Source organism: Leptosomus discolor, chromosome 9, assembly GCF_034619465.1.
Source record: "Leptosomus discolor isolate bLepDis1 chromosome 9, bLepDis1.hap2, whole genome shotgun sequence".
In the NCBI taxonomy this organism is placed as follows: domain Eukaryota; kingdom Metazoa; phylum Chordata; class Aves; order Leptosomiformes; family Leptosomidae; genus Leptosomus; species Leptosomus discolor.
In genome coordinates, this window is record NC_141399.1 from 43199327 (window position 1) to 43219716 (window position 20390).

The following is a 20390-nucleotide window of genomic DNA, read 5'->3' on the forward strand; positions in this document are numbered from 1 at the left end:
GGGTACAGGGTTAGGCTACACCGCCTCATTATGTGAAACGACTGATCACTGAAATGTCCAATTCTCCAGGACAGAAGTCACCTAGGGGTTTGAAATCACCTGGAGGGGGGGCGGGGGGGCTGGATGGGTCAGCTGGGGGGAAATCTGGGAGGTTATAAAATGGCTCAAGGAAGAGCAGCCATCTTAAGGCGTGACTCCCTGACAGCCTGTGAGCTTGCGGACAATGCCTCCTTGGTACCAGCTCCCTCAGAGGATCTTTGAGAGTAATAGTGCTTTCAGAAACTAGAGAATGACTGGTAAGCTCGTGGCTGCTGTCTGCTTCTGAGAAGTCCCATTATAAATCCAAAAGGCTGAAGGTTTGAAGGTGAGCTGAGGTAAAGAGTGCATCTGAGAAGCAAAAGGGTTTGTTTTGGTGTTGGGGGGCTGATCTGTGTGTTCCAGTTTTTGGGAAGGGACAGCACCTCCGTCTGTCCCTTGTGCATGCTAAAGTCACTTTGCACTGAAGATACCCGTGCACACAAAAGGCCAGAGTTGGAGGTGCCTGCAGGGCTGGAGCTGAGGGCTGGATGCCTCTTCAGAAATAAAGGCTCGATGTGTGAAGGAAGCTGCAAAATACCTTTTGATATAACTGATATGCTAAAACATCCACCCTAAAACCCCAACCGAAGCAAGAAGAAATCCAGCCTGGTTATTAATGACCATATAAACAGCTAATATAGAAATCTGATGAGGTTCTTCCAAATGTAATTCTGAGGGAATGCACACAGCAGAAGCCAACAGAGCAAATCACACTGAAAGGACTGCACCTTCTGTGGTGCACCTAGAGGACTGCAAAGGTTTTCACGACAATAGTTCCAAAAAGGCCTGAGTCATGATCTGCGGTTTAGTTTCTACATGGCTAAATTTTCTCCTCAGAAAATGAGAAGGGCTGTGTGGACACTGGTACCACAGTCTGGGGCCACAGAGCAAGTGGAGCCAGGCCCCACTGTTCTCACTGGGATGCTCAGGGGTGCCTGCCCTCCTGCCTGGGCTCTGTCCTGCTCTGATGAGCTTTATGCTGCAAAGCTGAAACATGCTAAGGGATTATTAGTAAATGGAAAAAGCAATGAGAAATTGTTCTAGGGCTTTTTCTTTAGGGATGTGTGAAGGTTGGAGGCGAAAGTCTCTTCAGTCCCAGCCTCCTACTACTTTCCAGGGAGTGTCTTCAAGACTCCCTTTGAGAAGAAAAAGCTGTATTGGACTGCTGTGGCATGGAAGGTGGGAGGAACAAGGACAACTGTATATGACTGCTATGGTGTGCACACAGCTGTGATTGTTGGGGGTGTTTTTGACCTTATTGATACTGCATTGTGGAACAGTATTAGATGGGATTCGACCTGCTTTCCAGTGTGGCTCACAGGCTCAAATGACAAACCTGATGTGGGTGGAAACTACAGTACATGTACTGTGTTTTAGTCTGCCTTTGCAGAGGGGTGGTGCTGCATGGTAAGCAAGCAGCTACGCTTCTCACCTGGGTAGCACAGCCCTGGATCGGATCCATGCCATGGATAACACAGGGCCAGGATCTATCGCTAGGGCAAGTGCATCTTCTGTTTTACGCAGGTTCCCTGTGAACAGATGGCTGTGTTGGCTGCAAACCATCCATTATATAAAAATCAAAAATTATGCTGCAATGAAATAAAGCTACTCAGCTGTGTTGCTGAATGGATTTCAGACACTGACTGTATAAGAAAACCAAAGATCCTTTCATGTTAATAGTGTACATTTTGCTCTGCAGCCATTGCAGGAAGGCAACCTATCTGCAAGGGAAGCACATATGCTGATGTGATGGCATAAACAAGTCCATGTCTTCAGTATTTGTACTAAAGACAATAAACTCCTGCTACTTCCTAAAAAGCCAGTTTCTTCAAGTACCAGTGTATATATGTTCAACAGCAAACTACTGCTTCCAGTGCTTACTTCCATATACTAAAACAACATGACTTTTATCTATTTGAAAAAAATTACTTATGCATTTAAGTCTTGTTGACAAATACCCTATATAAGCATCCATTGGAAAACAAAATACAGATTTGTGGCTAAACTGTCCCAGTTTACTCATTATTAGAGTTGGATTCATTAATGCTCCTGTCACATCTTGCATGATGCTTCACATAATCTGTACTGCAAGAGCTTATTTTTAATCCTTTTCTGACGTACAGTGTAATGCAGAATCAAATCACATGTAGCACTTCAATTGTGCTTTAACCACCAAGGAACTCAGCGAGGAAACATCCACGTGCTGAGTGTAATGAATTGCACTGAGTGCAAGTAGGAACACTGCTCACTCCACGAGCGAGTAAAAAAGGTAATTTTAAGGTTCTTTTCTTTGCACAGAGAATGGAGTTTGTATTAGACTCTCAGTCATATTCTGCTTTTTTTAAGGAACTGTAGCACCAAACTGTATGCCCAATTGGGCACAAATGTGACCCACTGCACAAATGATGGACTCACCTTGCTTGGTTATGAGATTCCTTGTTAAACACTGATGTCTGAGTAACGACAAAATAAACTTGTGCAGTACAGATTATGTGAAGCATCATGCAAGATATGACAGGAGCATAAATGAATCCAACTCTAATAATGAATAAACTGGGACAGTTTAGCCACAAATCTGTATTTTGTTTTCCAATGGATGCTTATATAGGGTATTTGTCAACAAGACTTAAATGCATAAGTAATTTTTTCAAATAGGTAAAAGTCTTGCTCTTTGACTGAGTACTGAGCACAATCTCCTTTTCTGAGCAACATGCTTCTACTGAAGGACTGGTTTTAGTCCTGTTTAGTCACTGAGACTGTCCTACATAGGACTAGATTCCGTACCTGAATGTAAAACAGTAGCCCTTACGAAGGTCTATCTCGAGTAGGTTTAAGCACAGACATCTTGGAACAGTATTTGTAACACTTAAAGTTAACTGGTACTGATTAAAAGACCTCTGTTACCGAACATTAAAAATCAACTGCTGCTAGTGCAATCACATGTGGCTACTAAGTACTATCAGTAGAAAGACTCTGCAGAAAAAGGTTTGCTCTTTATAACTTTTCTGCACAAAATAGTACTTAGTAGATGGGCTGGGTACAACCATGACAAACACAAAAGGCTGACCATAACTTCTCCCGCTAAATGCTCTCAGGAATGATTTTGGTTAAAGGGTTATTTCCCTTGATAGATCTGCCTTAGTGCATATAGGTACATGATTGCAAATAACTCTTTGAAAGCAAACTGATCGCTTTTGTGTGTAGTTATCATAGGTATAACTTCAAAATACATAAGATTATTATACATACGATCTTTCAGTCTAGAAATTTTGGCATTTCAACTTTAATGGAGCTAAGCTTATAGTGCTAAAAATATAGATTAAAAATAATATGGTAAATTCCCCATTAAGATATTTTCTTTTTTGTTCCCCCACTTCATAGCCCACACTTGTATTCTAAGAGACTCATTTTGGGAACAAATCCTTTTCGAACACATCAATAAACAGCAGCTAGAGCTATATGTTACCCACTTATGGAAATTCTACTTTACACTTTTTGGTCAGTTAAAAACTTTGCAAATGAGCATTTTACATTGTAAACTTCTAATTAAACTTCTGAAGAATTTGTAAAAGAACATCTAAAACTACTGGTGAGGACTGATAAAAAAGAATGCCACCTTCTGCTGAAGAAAAACTGTATTTAGAAGGAACTTGTGATTCTCATAAAACTTTTAATAGGAAGAAGTGAATCAAATTGGTTAATTACCATTTTATGGTTGGTAAAAGGGCAAATTACATGCCATCCATTTCTAAACTTCTAAATGTCTTCGGTGCTTTTAATTAAAGCTGCCATCTAGAAACTACTAAAGCAATTTTATGCAATTAGTTATTTATAGGTTACCATAATACACAACTCAAAATATGATTCAAGTGATTTGCAGTCTGCTGCTTTGTGATCTTTGTCATCTTTGCTTCATTACTGTCTCAGTACTAGCAGCAAAATATTCTGCAGTTCTTTGTCAACTGGAACACGACTTCAGTGCTTGCACTTGAGTGTTGTTGTCTTTAGACGCGCAACAGTAGAGCTGGAGCAAACAGCATTTTAAACTACTGACTGCAAATGAAAATGTCCTGCTTTCAGTCTGAGACACGATGACTGGGGTCCTACTTGCTGCTGACAATGGTTAGCAGAAAAAGTGAATAACTTATGCATTCAGACCAAGGTTGGATGAAATTTAGGAAAACCTGGTGTCGAAAAAATTTTACCTGAAGTGTTCCACAGGTTCGCGGACTTCTGAAATCATAGGTAGCTAAGACTACTGCAGAGAAAAATATGGAATAAATTTTGCTGAATCAAAAGTGGCATGAGATGAATTTTTTGCTGGTTCTATGATGCATACCTGACAATGATTTCAGGCTGCAAATAACCTTGGTTTGTCTACTTCTTACTCTAATTATCACTAATGGAACATCTCACCCCATTCTGCTCTCCTTTTTGAATTGTACGGAAGGGTTGAAAGGTCTTAGGAATTCATAGAGTAGCAAAGATTGCTAAATAAATAGTCTGGATCACTACTTGTGACAAGAGGGTCTTGTTTTCAAAAAAGATTATATCAGGAATTTGGTGTGTATCCTACTGAAGGTAACAGGAATCTTTTAGCTTAGCAGGAGCAGGCCCTAAATGAGCTACTGTCATTTAACAAATGTAAAGGTTTAATCTGAGCAGTTGTTCTTACAGCATTATTTACTCTAGAAAGTATTGCTGCAGATGGTGAGCAACAAGACTGATTATTTCAGGATGTAAGCTACTGGGGTGAACACATTTTCAAAACAATGATTTTTTTTTAGTAGTATTTCCTTAGTAATTTAAAGGAAAATGAATAAAACTACCCTGCAGAACTTATTTTTTTTAATTCAAGCGTTCATTTGCGTTGCTAGTTCATGGCCATGGATCTGAGTGAAAAAGGTTCTTTGCTACAGCTGTGGACAAGGTATTTTTATGTATGGGATTTAGAACTTACTCCAACCTTCTACATTTCCCTGGTGCTTGCTTTGAGGTCACTGCATCTGTAGGGAGGTCACTGCACTGCATTCAAGTACTCTGTACTCAGTGCGCAGTTTTTAATTTCTCGAGGCACTGACTGTCCACACAGCTTGCACAGACAGTGTGTGCATCTGTCTTCTAGCTCTAGAGTCTGGTCTGGACGCAGGAGACAAAAAGCAGACCCTGCAGGGCCTTGGATGCTGAAATCTTTGGATTTAGTGCTTGGGCTTCCAAATGTTGTAAATCACTTCTGATGCTTAGGGTTCAGTCACAGGAGGGACTTGCTGTTTTCACAAAAGTTACTTAGTTTGTGTTTCCACCACAGCTGTCCTGTGAGAATGCTCCGAGTTGGTCACAAGTACAAGGTAATTGAAATCAGATGTTAGTCGAAGACACTTTTCTTACTATACTGACTGGGAGACACTGTAGCTCGGCAAAAATCTGGTAACTTGATTGTCTCAGCCTCTCGCTGCCTCTGTCAATTAAACTTGGAAAGTCAAATCTACTCACATGTCTAAAGCCCACTGATTTCAGAAGGGCAGGGTGGGTAAGTGTTTAATGCCTTTGATCCAGGCTTTGCAGTGCAAAGTAGAACAACTCCCAGGTACTTCTATTAATTTTAGTGCTCCTTACTGTTCCAGTACTCAATGACTAATCTAGTTAAAATCAGGAGACCATCCTTTAATGCCTTATTATAAATACTAATCCAGATTGTTTAAATGATAGCATTGGTAACTAGATATGGCATAAATACTCTTTATCAAAAAATCCCCAAACCCACCAAATGGAATTCCCAACCCCCAAATTAAAATCTGTTACTTAGTAAAGTCCAAGTGATTGGAATTCAGTCCATGATTAATATCTTGTGTAGTTACTTCTTCATTTTCAATATCTTCTTGTGTAATAAATGTGTTCAGCTTGTCACAGATCTTATTTTATGTTCCCACCTTGTATCATTTCACATTCTGCTTAAGTACTTGGTCATCTATTACATGACTCATTAGTCTGAGATCTCTACAGAATTAAAGAAAGTTGCAGTAAAAATAATATATTGAAGTTCAAATTTCAACTACATCACCCATGCATGTTTAAAAGCATCTTTCAAAGTCAGCTCAACATACAATAGTGCAAGATTAATGTTCACTAAGCCCCATCTCTAGTCCTTCACAGAGAAGTGGGAACAGACTGAACAAAGCTACATGTGTTTGTTACCTGCAAAATAAAAGTTGTGGAAAGCAGATCAAATCATAATTGATTAGTGTGACTTCTGGTGTTTCTTGTCATCAGAAGGTGTTTTCCTAGGCAAAGGCAGTCTAGCCAAATAAACATAATGAGAAATAAAACGATGAAAGACTTAAATAATAAAAAAAATAATCTACGACTCTCCAAAATGCTACCTGCATGCCCACTAAAGCAGAAAAATCATTGAGTTCAAAAAAGTTAAAACAGCATTTGAAGCAACTTTCACTCAAAAAAGTAAGTAAGAGAGAGTATTTGAATTTCTACTTGTTAACATACTTCTGAGGATGTTACCAAACAGGATTAAGTTTCACAAGTGTTACGCAGTAGGTATTTCTTATCAATTTTGCAAATGGATAAACTGAGTCATATAGATAAGCCCTTACTCGGAGTCACAAGCAGCCGGTAGCAAAAATGAGAATATAACTTTTGAGCTGTAACTAACCAAGGTCAGATGGCCACTAAATGGAGTTCTTTCTCAGATAAACTCTCAGGTAAACTTCATTTACAACCGGAAAAAAGGAATACTTGGGACAAATAAGAAGGCAAATGAGGAAAGAAAAAAAGTGAAATATTTTTCTGTATCAGCTTAAAAAATAAATGCTAATCTTGTCTGGTCACTGAGTAATGCAAGTGATTATACTTAGTAATCTCTTGGCAATTATTCTGTCTATCTGCATTATCAGGTACTTATTTTTGTACTATAAAAATCTCAGAGGTGAGAAATTAGAAGCAATTAATTTATTTCTGTGGTCAAATACTACATAATATCGTGTTGCTTTGTGTTTCAAGTATTTTTAAATATGGATAAGATGATGAGTCTGTGGATTCTCCAAAATTTTTGTCAGTGTTTCCTGCCTCCTAGAAAAAATATTTTTCTGTATTCTGTTTCAATGTTAGGTCAGTAGAAATGTGACATCTTCTGACTTGACAATTATTCCAAGAACAAGCAAAATAAGTGATTCAAAAGACTCTCTAAAACTGTATTTAAGTATGTGAGACTTGGGTTTCTTAATAAATAATAGATCTATGGGTACCAGGCAAGTACTTCCTACTCCTTTCCAAGGTTATTCAACCTCTTACGGTTTGAGGAAAACAAGGACAGGTACTTATAAGGCCATTATCATAATACACAGCTAACTGTTCATACTGTGCTGGTGACTACAGGGTTGATGCTGCATCGTGCTAGGCCCTGTACAAAAAGGGCATGTGGCAGTCCACACTTCCTTGAAATTAAAATCTGGAACATAACAAATCTGACTGTTCCAAACTGATGCAATTCAGAGTAATGCATAAATCAAAACCAGCTGGGAGCCATTACCTGAATTTGCCAATATATGAACCATTGTCTCCTAACTGGTAATTTTTTTAATAGTTGCTGGCTGACCCAGAACTTGTGAATTGTACTTTTATTCCTCTTAATTTCTTTATGACTAGAACCTTCTGTTAAGGAAGCCTGCATGGGTATTTTTAAAGTAAATAGCATACTACAAATTTTCACCAACATACTTCCCCAATAAGAAAATAAGATGGAAGAATTAATTGTATCATAATTAGATATAATCAATTGTAATCAGCAATAAAACATCGATCATTTTCCTGCTAAAGGATCTGAAAACCTTTGTTTTCTACTATTTTTAGAATTGATTCATTACATTAATTAGCTGCCTGAAGATTAACATTTATTTGTACTTACCTCACACTTACCTTCTATCATTAAAGACATGTTAAAGTCACTCTATAATTACAATGTGTCTCTTGCTAAGCCTTAAAACAGGATTATTTGCTTGTCTCAGAGACGTTTCTGCCTGGATATACAATCTAATTTCCTACTGATATACACCCTTCCTTTATTAGCTCATGAAAAATAATCAAAACCCTTCCTTAGAGCTAGTCATTAGGAGGGAGCAGTGTGCTATGGGGGAAGCATGCTAAAAGCCCACTCAGGGCTCTGCCATGGGAGCTGCTGAGTACCCTTTGTTCGAGGGATTTCAGTGGGAGTTGAGGGTGATCAGCTGCTTTTGAGCACCAAATCGAGAGACTTTATCACAGTTCCAACGCACACTGCGCTAGTGGGGATTCAAGGCTTCGCACACATTTTGCCTGTGACAATACTAGATGTACTCTGACAGGAATGCTGCAGCAAAATGCTGATTTCACATGCAGTAGGTGAGATGCTCGTGTTGTGCAAAGTGCATTTAATAAGGAAGGACAAAATCGTGTTCCAACTGAACTTGATTTTGCTGTCTGTGCGATTCGAACAGCCCTGGCTTAATGTGTATGAGTAAACTCCACTGACATTACAAGAATTGCCTCAATGCATAAAAATCTGAAAAATGGTCTTTGCAACCACATTATTTGCTTAAAAGTTAAATATAATTAAATGCTGCTACCTTACAACTGAAAGGTAATAAAAGAGGACTGTTGCCACAGAAGGAAAGAGCATTTCAGAGGATGCTAACTGGAGCCTGCTGCTCATGCTACTCATGACTGTTGATACTAAAAACACGAGTGGGCTTTATGAAATGATTTGGCTTCCCTATAGACGGTTAAATCGCCACCTCAGACCCATTTTTGTACATCCAGTTGCATCAGAGTTTCTAAATAACGGAAGGAAATGACAGATGATCAACACCAAGTACTTCAGGTATGCTCTTCTCTTACCTCTTGGACTGTTGAGAGAAGCCTCGGACGCCTTTCCGCCATCTCCACAGTGACTCTGGTCAAATGGAAGGCACTGGTCACCTGTTCCTGCCACCACATCTGCGTTTTTCGCCAGATCCTTTGTTTCAATGAGGGATTTTGCTTTGTAGACTTTTCTGGTGTTGGTATCTGACAAGTAAAGGGATTCTGACACTGGATCAACAGCCAAGTAATATTTATGTGCAGGGCTTGTACTAAAACAGAAGAAGAGAGCATCAAAGTTAAATTGTTTTTCTTTTAAATCTCTGTTTGTGGCAGCATAACAATTGTGTTCTAGTTATCTAAAAACATCCGTTCAATGACTTGGGGATGATGGAGGCATAAGTGAGCCCAGCTTTAATGTGGCTCATGCAAACACCACTGCTGAGAAGGAAGGAACTGGTGGTACCGGCTGCAGAGCCTGAGCAGCCAGCTATGTATCAGCAAGATTAGGCAGACAGTGGTATTGGTGGAGCTAGTCTGTCCATCAGTACCAAGCGACCCAGTATAAAGCTAACTGGAGTGACTTCAGCTTAGTCACAATTATTGCTATCAAAACCAAGGTCATTTTTCTATATCTGAAAAGTACTAGTACTCTTGGGACTGAAAGACAATCTACAAGTTGCAGCAAAGTGACTCACGGATTGTTCTGCATGGGCCCAAACACTCACTACTCTTGGTTATTTTTATCTTTTTCTAAACCTTACGAAACATGAAGGTGTGAAATATGGTGCCTTAACTCATGCCGACTGTATTGTCAGGAGCAAGGCAGAAGGCCAAGTACTGTCAGTGCAACTAGGCATGAATTAATGCACCATAATTCATGCACTGAAGTGCCTTATTGAGATTATAAAATGTTATTTAAAAAAGTATTTACATATGTTAATTAAATGGTGAGGATCATAAATTCTAATCGGAGAACTGGGCTGCATCTTGTTAACTAGTATGACTTTTTGGTGTGTTTTCAGTGCAAAGTTAATTTCCAGGTTGAGAAAACTGTCTAAGCACATGGCACGCCTGAGCCTGGTGAGAATGCAGTGCAGTCCTGATTATAAAATGAAATAAAACTCCAGATAGGCGTAGATCCTTTAAATCACACAGTTGGTTACTGAAATGGTGGGAGATAGGCACAGGCAGAGTGGTGGCCAACGCCAGGCAGAGTGTTTAGGTGCTCACACAGTATTTTTATCACTGCCATGTTTCTCCAGCAGGAAGAGGAGATTTCTGACAGGAGGCTGGGCTAGACACTGACCTGCCCACACCCCCTGTAGCTCTATATGGGACTTTCTGATCCTCTCTGCAGATTAAAGAGATTGTCAAATTCCTTTTTTTTTTTTTTTTTTTTGGTTAAAAAGACATTTTATTAACATTGGTACAATTTACTAACGCTTAAGTTTGCTGCAACAAAGTTGGGAAACGAGTTACTCCTCTCAGCTTTGTCAGTCCTGTTGGAGGTGGGTTTGACAACATTCGGCACACAGCTCCTTCTGCAGGGCCGCGTTTCAACGCCACAACAAACCAGCAAAACAAGAATCCAGATAAAACAGAACTGAAGAACTGGCAGAGGCTCCGGGACCGATACGTAACATCTCAGAGGATACTGACTTGATTTCAGCCTCTTCAAATATGAAGTTTTTGCCTGGCTGAGGCACATACTAAGCTTTACTAATCGTCTATTAGAGTTCTACCTTACTGAGTAATGTCATGAAACAATGTAAAAATGACTTACCAATAGCTTTTATTTTAGCAGTCTACTGAGTACTCTATATGTTGCTAAGAAACTTTTAACAGATGATCAGCTGAAATCTTATCTCCATTTAGAAGTGAGAAGGGCAATGCTGCTCCATGATAAACGCGATAGAGCTTGGGCCTATTTCTCTGAGTTCTCATTCTCCATCCAAAAAGGAACAGACACTACTCGGCACCTCTGAGCCTGGGCCACATGCTAGACTAGCTTAGAGCTGACCTAAATCACAAGTGTCTATAAAAGACAGAAGGCAGAAATATAAGGAAAGAGATACCCCCACAGTTGGGGAACAGATGTGAAACCCAGTCCAAGGAAACACAGGGACAGTGAGGACAGTGGTATGATGAAAGATGAGTAAGAGGATGAACTAAAAGCAATTAATGCCAAATCATGCATCACCAGTATTATGAAATTTTGTTTGCTGAAAACATTAAGAATCATTTATGCTCTCTGGAGTGAGCTCAGAAGTGACTGGGCAGCCAAAAGATGACTTTTTAATAAAATAGCTCTGTGGAAACAGTTGCAAGGAGAATTCTAGATGTTAAACAAACATATTTTTCATCACTCCCCTTGCAGACACATTTCCTATCATCCTTGTCATTACCTTTAATAGATGGGCTGTTAGAAAACTCTTCATGTTTATGATTAAAGCCTCGCATACTAAAATGTTTAAATTTAAAGAGTATTAGTAAAAAGTGGAACAAAATAAAATACACGTTATCTTCGCTGAAGTTTGCAAGGAAACCTAAATCTGAGTTTATTTAAATTAGCCTATTAAAAACGGTATCAAGTATTCTAGGATTTACAATGAATCTTTCCAGAAAAAGTGATTACTATCCTGTAGTAATTTATTTCCCCTGTAACCTCAAAGCCTAGTTTCCATTTTTACCAACTATTAAATGGCTTTGTTATTTCTTACTAAAATCTTGATGACAGAAAAAGTTGGTTTTAAACAGCCAAAAGTAAGACCAGTGACCTTCTCCATTTACTGGTCTCCAAACTCTATCCCATTTTACACAGTATTTTCTTTGCTCTGGTAAAAAGAACCCTTTTTCCTTGCTCTTTTGGAGATAAGAGTTGTGTCGAGGAACTGGATTTTGAAGCCTTTTCCTGCTTGGGCTGTCATGAGCCTCCGACACCTTTTAGTTGTTGCTTCTACGTGTTTCTTAGAACATCCTAGAAATTTCCACCATGTCTACGGCCTTTACAGCCTCAAGAGAACGGTGCGCAGCGGGACTGCTGAGTACTCCGCCATAACCCCAAGTGATTTCCTCCATTTTTGCACAGATTCCACTTGGACAGAATACTGACAGGGGCTATTATTATTGCAATTAATAGGGCTGGGTTACTTGAGTATTGTCACAACTTGACATTGGTTGACATTAAGGTTTAAGCTTGACATTTGACAATTTGACATTAAAGTTTAAGCTTATCTCAAGAAAACGGTACTAGTGAGCAGGTATTAAAAAAATTCTACTTCACAAGAGAAATCCCTGAATTTAAAACCCAATTCATGTTCTGGATGCATTACAGAGTAAATAAGTTCTATTTGTTTCTTTTCTTTAGTTTACAAAGATACTTGTCAGTTTAAAGCAAATAGAAACAATCCTTCAGTTAAAAAACCAGAACCTTGCACTTACCAAGGAGGAACTATTCTTTCTTTCTAAGTTTTCATTGTAAAATATGAGATGCGACATCATCTGTAAGTAGGCTGACAAATACTCTACAGGATTCAATAGCATTCCTGTGGCTAAAGCAAGTAATTCCAACCACTCCTCTCATCCTGCAAACACAAGTTCAGTCCACACTCTGCTTCCTACTATGCCACGTTGTACTGGTGCTGGTTTATTTATATCATTTAAGTACTGAGATGCTAAGAAGTTTGTTTCTACGGATAGAGAGTGCCTTGCTATCTCTTTCTAGCGTGCAACATAATTTCTGCAGCTGGATTGTTATAACCAACTCCCTCACCGTCTGTTGCAGAAGCTTAATGTGCAACGTTCATTCTTTTAAAGAAATCCCTACGTTGCAATGCCAAGATGCTAACTGGAAAGGGAGGAAGCGGCTTGCTTTTGCTTTAGCTGGAGAAGCAAGGACTGAGCTGTGCCACAGCATCCCCCGGACTGGGGTCTGCTGTGCACCCTCTGTAACCGTGGCAGACTGTAAAGTTTGTAGTATCCTGGAACCACTGCAGCGCAGTCCTCTTGTGTGACTCTGAAGCCTTTTTTTTTGTTATTTCTTTGCTGCTAAAGCTCCGGTTGCCTTGGCTGGCTATATCTACGACCATTCAAACACCACGTGAAATGAATATGACAGCTATGAAATGCATTCCCAGCTTTTGGGTTTAAACCTCTTCAGCTCTGCTTGGTGATCAGCAAACTGATTTTTAGAGGGAGATTTTATTCCTTCAAAGGGAACATGTCAAACTTACTATAAACAAAGGTGAATTTGATTAACATTTCTATTAAATTCAGAGTGTTTCTCTATCCAGACTTCTAAAAGGACTTTTGTAAGACTGTTTCCTCGAACATGGTTCACATATTACTGTCACTGTTTTACATACCTGTGTCTTGTGTCTCTATTCCTAGCAAGACAGATCGGTTCAGGTTTAAAAAAAAAAAAAAGGGAGAAAGACAAGAAAAAAAAGAGAAAGACGAGAAATGTTAGTTCTCCACAAAACTGTATTCTTTGCCTGACTGCACACAGAGCTGTATCCCAGTTACAAAACATTTGTTTATCCTGTTACTTGGTATTATTTCTTTCTCTGAAACAGCTTCCTTTCCACCGCCTGCACATTGTCAAGTTAATACTGAACAAGCAGCACACATCACCACCAGCAGTGTTCACTAGTTGGAGATTCATGAGTGTTAAATAAGTTGGTGTCAGAAACCTTTCCTGCCTTCCTTTCTGCCCCTGACAAGGAATGGGAAGCTGGAGACATAATTACAGGGGAGTCATCAACGGTGGCACAGGCCCAGCCTGTGACATGTCAGACTGCCAAGCCCGGTTTGCTCTTGTCTGCTTCAGCTCAGTCACATCCTCTGTTACAGGTGAGGAACGATTTAATTATATTAATTTTAAACACGGTCTATCTATATAGTCATAGTCTATCTTCAGCCGCAATGCTGGGACTTGCCATGACACTCTGCATATTTGCTGTTGAACTATGGGGTTTGCTTCAAAAATATGCTTCATAGAACATCTTAACTTTTTGAGAAAATATATGAAAAATTCTGCAGGAAGAAAAGTTAGCTCTATTAATCCTGCACTTTGTAGAAATTCATTACGCAAAGCCTGTTCTAAAGGCTACTTAGGATGCCCTTTTTAACGGATGACTTTAAAGTAAGCACAAGTTTTCTGATGAGTGTGTTTGACAGTTGATGAGACATATGCTCACAACGCAACTAAATGCGGCTGCTGCTTTAAGTCCCAAGGGAAAAAAGGCTCACTGTAGTTTTCACAGGCATATCACAGCCAGGATAATGAACACTAGCCAGAGAAAGCTAATTATTTTTTTACCTTAATTCTAATATGCCAATCGAGTTTCCAGAGGGAAAGATCCGCCTGACAAAATTGAAGTCACCGATATACACGCTACCATCAGGCCCAGAAGCAAGAGCAACCGGGGCAAAGAGTTTGCTGTTGAGTGCAAGACCGTTGCAGTTGGAGCAAGAGACACTTCTCTGGTGCCCGTTGCCCATCACAGTGGAGATGACTGGTGGCTGCTGGGAAATGAACATGTTTTCACCATTTCCTTTGTGTACAATACCTAAGGGGGGGTGGGGTGGGGGAAAGAGAAAAGAGACAAAAAGCGCAAATGTATATAATTTAAACTATTCTGCAGTTTTGGATTATGCAAGCCTCTAGAAAACCAGATTACCAAACCAGCAACAACATCAGATCTCTTAAAGACTGTCACAGAGTTCCACTAATTTCTTCCAATTTTGTTCAGTCCCGAGCTTCACCATCCCCATTTTGTTGATTAGTGGTTAGTGGCTATTTTAAAAGCCAACATCATGAGGAGAACTCATGGTTGGTTAATGCTCTAACAAATTGACTGTTAATTGCAGTGCTATCTGATTTCTTGGGGATTTCTACTTTAATATTCATTTTATTCATAAATTTTTATTAGGTAGCAGAGGAATTTCTTAGGCAGTTTGAATATTTAATTAAAGGAGATTAATAGCAGGACTACTATGCATTTTTCACAGAAGAGCACTGAGTGGCAGTACAAAATCAATATTCAAATTTAAATGCGAGTCCTTCACGGTATATAAAAATGGCGCCAAGTGCAGCAAAGCCAAGCTAAAAGTCAAGGAGCAATTCCAAGGCACAAGTGAATGTCTTACCAGCAAGAATATATTAAAGTCTGCCATAGAGTTTAAAATAACTTTCCAGTGTTATTTGCACTGCTCCAAAGCAAATGTGGTTGAAAGTCTTGCCAATTATTAGGTTGGTGGTACCAGAATCAGTACAAAGATCTATTTTCTGAAGCTGAGAGCAACAGTGTTTATTTTAAGTAGTAATGTGGGAATATAGTTAAGTACCTTTAATAGGACATGTTATTGTAAGATTTTGGCTATTTTTCAATGGAAGAAAGGTATTCTTTTAGACCACAGCCCAAAATACTTATTTCCCTTGGAAAGCCCAGTAGCTCATCAGAAAAGTGTCACGATTAAAGGAATAAACACAAAAGAATGCACTTTCTGGAGGACTCTTACACTGGGAAATGAGCATATTCTAGATACTGCAGGAAGTCCACACTGAGACACGTCTGAGTTTTCCCAAAGTATGGCAAATGTATGGTCTCTACCAACTTTTGTTAGATCCTTTTTCTGTGGCTTTCAGAAATTCTCCTTGGAAATTACGGAGTGTTGCCACAGCTGTTTTGAAGGGAGTTATATTTTGAAAAATTTATTTCTGAACCACAGGACAGAATAGCTATGTTTGTTTGAATGTTGGTTTAAAAAAAGCATCTCAGAAATACGCCAGTAAAATTAATGGCAATACCCTCTGTTACTCACCGGATAAAAATACTGCTAAATGAAGATGTTGTCCTTTGTCTGAAATTAACAATGTAAAGGTAATCTTTCAACCGCCTCATACAAACACCAGTAAATAATTAGGACTCTGGAGAATATTTTTTGCTGTCAATAAATGTAAGCATGTGCTTAATTTCAGGCTTTCGAGCTGCTGCTTTAATTTTACTTGGTGCTGTGTTACACTGGGGCTGAAATTACCTTAAAGCATAAAGTCCCTATAAAATTACTCCTCCTTCCCCCAGATAAGTAAAAATGGAATCAATACACTTGCCCATCAGAAGAAAAATCTAATTCAAAGAATACTCTGAAAAGTCAGTTACCAGCACATTCATTTGTATCCATGAGATATAGGTGTCTTTAAAAGGACTCTATGCAGGAACTAGTATTCATGGTATGTGTTCTCTTCCTGATTATGAGAAATGCCCTGATGATTTTCCAAACTGACCAAAACCTTTCTGTTAGAAAACATTAAACTCTAATAATGTCATGAATTAGAAGTGATCAATCCTCTAAACTGGAGGGGGAAAAAAGTGAGAAAAGAACATTTTAGTAATTTTTTTTCTTTCTTTTTTTTAAAGATACTTACATCTGGCAATAGAACACAGTTTTTACTTGCTGTGGTTTCTGCATGTCAATACTTGCACCTCCACAGCTTAGACTGCGCTATGCAGTTCTGTACAATTGCATCTGTTTGTTTTTACAATTTTTTTATTGTACTTCGTTTATTTTGTAACATCTCTAAAATGAATAGGCTTTATGGGGAGGGAGGTAAGCATATCCATGCTGTCTCTGAGCAGGAATGTTGTGCACAGCAGCAGACCTGCTGGAAGACAAGACTTAGTGGCTGAAGTCAGATATAAGCTCTTCAGAATTAGTTAACTAACCAAGCACAGTCCTTCCAGTTTTAGTTTGAAAACAAAATTGTAATTTCCAATAGAGAATTTCTAGAAAGACATTTATGTTATATTCTAATGCTATTTCTGCAGTTAATCCAGTGACAGTGTCTGAAAAACAGATGTAAGTTTCATGCTTCTAAAAAAGCAGCTCTTCATACAGAGGGAATGCTAATGCTTTAATTAAAAGTGAAAAATCTCAATATGTGCATTCTCGAGAAGGCTACTCATGCTTTCCATTTCACTCATGGTGGCATGGAGATAAGTCTGAAATGTATAATTCTAAGTTTGAACCATCTTCTTGTCCTTATTTAAAGTGCATTTCATGTATCTGAAATGGAAGAGCAGTAGTTTCTAGGTAAGACCAGAAGCACGCTCGTTATTTTTCTCCTTTTGGTTAACGCAGTTCATTATTTGGTTTTGTTGCTTTAATGCAAGCCTACAGGCTGCTCCCTTTGGTGTGCACCAGCTACGGTACAGTCACTGTTTTTCTGCTCCTAACTGCTTTTCTAGTTCCTGCACACAAGCCAGGTGTGCCTGCTCAAAGCCTGTTTGAATCACGAGGGACACCTGAGGCATCACCGAGCCCTGGCTGGGCTTTGTCAGCCTCACTGGAGATGCTCTCACACGCCAACTGTAAACAGAAGAGACCCACTGATTCCAAGCCAGATGTGCTTACACCTCCCCCTCCCCAGCCTGTGTCTCTGTAGGTAAGGGATAAAGAAGTTTAGCAGCTTCCCTCTGACTTCAGCCTTGATCGTGCCCAGCACCGTGGGAACATGGGAGGAAGAGGAGCAGGTATAAGCAGCTGCACATCCCCCATCGTTGCTATTGGGCTGGGGTAGTGAGCACAGCCTGGATGATTTCGGAGGAGGTGGCATGTGGCTGACAGGTCGGGGCCACACAGCTGAGACGGGGCCAGGAAGCAACTTGTCACCATATACCCCGTCCCCAGGAAAGCAACGATTTAGCCCTGCTCAGGTTATAATTGTGTACTTTACAAAATCTCAGACCATGTTAGTGCCTATGGGGTGAATTATAGTAGTAACCACTGCAGTTAGCAGATAGTCATATAAATTGGAGTTACTGCCAGCAATTTAGTCTTGAAATTAAACTATGCAAGTGGTAAATTGGCACTAAGGAGTAGACTATGGGGCTCGCAGTTGGGGGCTGAGATGACTGAGGTCAGATTTCTCTTTGTGTTAAATGTCAATAGCTGGCATTTAAAAGAAACAATCTATACAAACCAATAAGACAGGGTATGAAAGAACTGCTGTTTAAAATGTCAAACTATTTTAAATCAAAACAGAAATCCAGATAATTTACAAACTAAATCTGACCTTTTGTATTTGGAATATTTATACTGTAGCTGTGCTTTCAACAACAGAACTTGTAAAAACCTGACAGCCATACATCTGTGCATGAATCTTCATTAACAGAAGTTTGCAGATGGAAATAGATTTTAGTGGACAGACTCTCAGCTGGAGCAAATTCAGAGAAATTTACTGAATCCAATACTCTGATTTATAAGTGCTGAAATCTGACTTCAAGTTTCTCTTCATCCCCCCCCAGGAGGGCAAGATATCTGTTTATTGGCAAAACTGTATTTTTCTAGTTACTATAATTTATCTACAAGTACTGTTTTAACAATTTAATACCACTAATTCCTGATTATAGATGTTAAGGGAGGAAAAGAAACCCCCCCCGGAACAAAATAAAAGCAATGAGAAAACAGATTCAAGTCTCCATGCTTGAAGACTCCCTGTGCAGGTTACAAGAGCCAAAGCATTTACAGTTTTGGGGTTTTTTTGCCCTAAAGCTTCGAAAGGTGCTGGATTGTGCTTGTCCTGAAGAGCGACTTACTGTGCTTCTCCACAGAGTGGGTGGCCACAAAATCTTCTGCGTACTGGCCTGGCAGCGTGGTTTCAGAAGCGCCCCCCTTCACTCAGCTGGTGTGTTTTCACGCACGGTTTGTCTCCCTGGTGCTGCGATGCCTCTAACCGATGTTAGTCATTGGATGAAGTAGGGGTGTAGACACTTCACCGAGAATGTAACACGCTATAAACTGACCTAAAATGTGGTACTTCTATACCAACAGTGTGAGAACAAACCTAAACTGGTACGCCCTTTTCCCATCCAAATGACCACAATGTGTTAGCGATTGCAGGAGGTAGCGATATTAATGTTTAATACCTGTGAGCCAGAACATCAAAAATATCCTTTCAGATGGCATTTACAGTTCAGTTCTCAATAAATGAGGGTGCATATTCAAGAAGGATTACGCATTAGGAAGTGTAACGTTTAAAATCTGAACAACTAATTCCTTTAAAATTTGTATTCTTCTTCTGCATGGCCAGCTAATAAAGGAAGGACTTACCACTTTGTGGATTTAATACATGGTGTTTGTTTATAGACCAGCCTCCCAGATTTGAAGCATCCATTTCAAAGCCTTGAAGGATTACTGTTCTCTTCTCCCACAGAATAAAATCAGGACATGTTTCATATTCATATCCCACCGACACTGCAAACAAATAATTAAAAATCTATCAGTCTACCTTTTCCTCTGTGAACTACTAGGTAATTTTTCATTCCAGGTTTTCATATTCACCTGTCAAGTAATGATGCCACTAATTTTCCTCTGCCTGATTGCTATTTTTGAATGGTATTTTTGTTTTTAAAAAGGGTTTTAAGAGATTAGTGTGTTATTACAGCTAGAGTTACTACTGTTCCAAAGCAGAACATTTTTTATTTTATCAGTTATGGATTTCTTAAGAGTATAAATCTCCTCCAAGGACTCCTGACTTGATTCATTATTGCATTTCTGCTAATTACCTAAATAACAGCTTAAATAGAAAAAAAAAAAAATCATGTTAGAACAAACTGGTTTTAATTTGTTTGCTAATTGTAAAAATTGTAGTTAGGCAGAAACGGATTGCCAAGCTGATAATTTTTAGAATTAAACATTTACCTTAACAGGCTTGTGCATCACATGGCTCCCCTCCACAGCTGGCCAAAATACCTACTGAAAATCCTGAATTTCCCTAAGGATGGTGGGTTTTGGGGCTCTCAAACTGACCAAAAAACCTTTGCTTTAGCACTGCAGCAAAACACAGAAAGCCTCTTAAAAGTTTAATTTTGGTATCTCCAATATACCAATCTTTTTTTTTTTTTTTCTTTTTTGAAGTTATTTATCTCCTCTAGTTAACCTTTATAGATTTCAGTGCAACTCATTCATAAAGGAAGAATATCATTTTGACACCAAATCCCAAAATTTGATCTAGGATATACTGAGATAGTTCATCCTTTACAAAATAAAAATGTCTTTAAAAATATTTTAAGATACAAAATAAAAAAAAAAATAATTAAACCCCACAGTTTTCTGACATTTTCAATATTTTCTTCTCACTTTTTCTCTGTAGCAGCTTTAGGTACGTTTTACTTGAACCATAAATAGTTTTAATATCATCTAGATTCCATTACTGGATGCAATCAAAATATTTTGACCAGCTATAGCAGGGAGCATTTGTAAGATAAATGTTTTATGGCAAACTGAAAGCTGTTCCTTACAGCAACTTCACTTAGAGCTGCTTCATCATTTTAGCAGAAAGAACCTGTTTTTGCAGCTAAACTCTGCAATGTAAAAATCACTTCTCCTTAAGTACCGTAAATATTGTATGTTTCAAACATTATAGGTTTCAGTCTGAGGGTCTGTCCCATTTTTCTGTT

At 39.0% G+C, this 20390-nt stretch overlaps 1 protein-coding gene across 2 annotated transcripts in view; it reads right to left on the reverse strand.

Moving 5' to 3' along the window:
• The window catches only part of TENM1 (teneurin transmembrane protein 1), a 254101-nt gene that overhangs the window by 48639 nt on the left and 185072 nt on the right, over positions 1–20390 (reverse strand). For both annotated transcript variants that reach the window (XM_086470169.1, XM_086470168.1), the window contains 4 exons: positions 19042–19185; positions 14249–14498; positions 13293–13313; positions 8965–9197 (listed from right to left, as the gene is read on the reverse strand). In XM_086470169.1, the coding sequence (XP_086326295.1) occupies positions 8965–9197; positions 13293–13313; positions 14249–14498; positions 19042–19185 (648 nt within the window). The remainder of the gene's footprint in view (positions 1–8964; positions 9198–13292; positions 13314–14248; positions 14499–19041; positions 19186–20390) is intronic.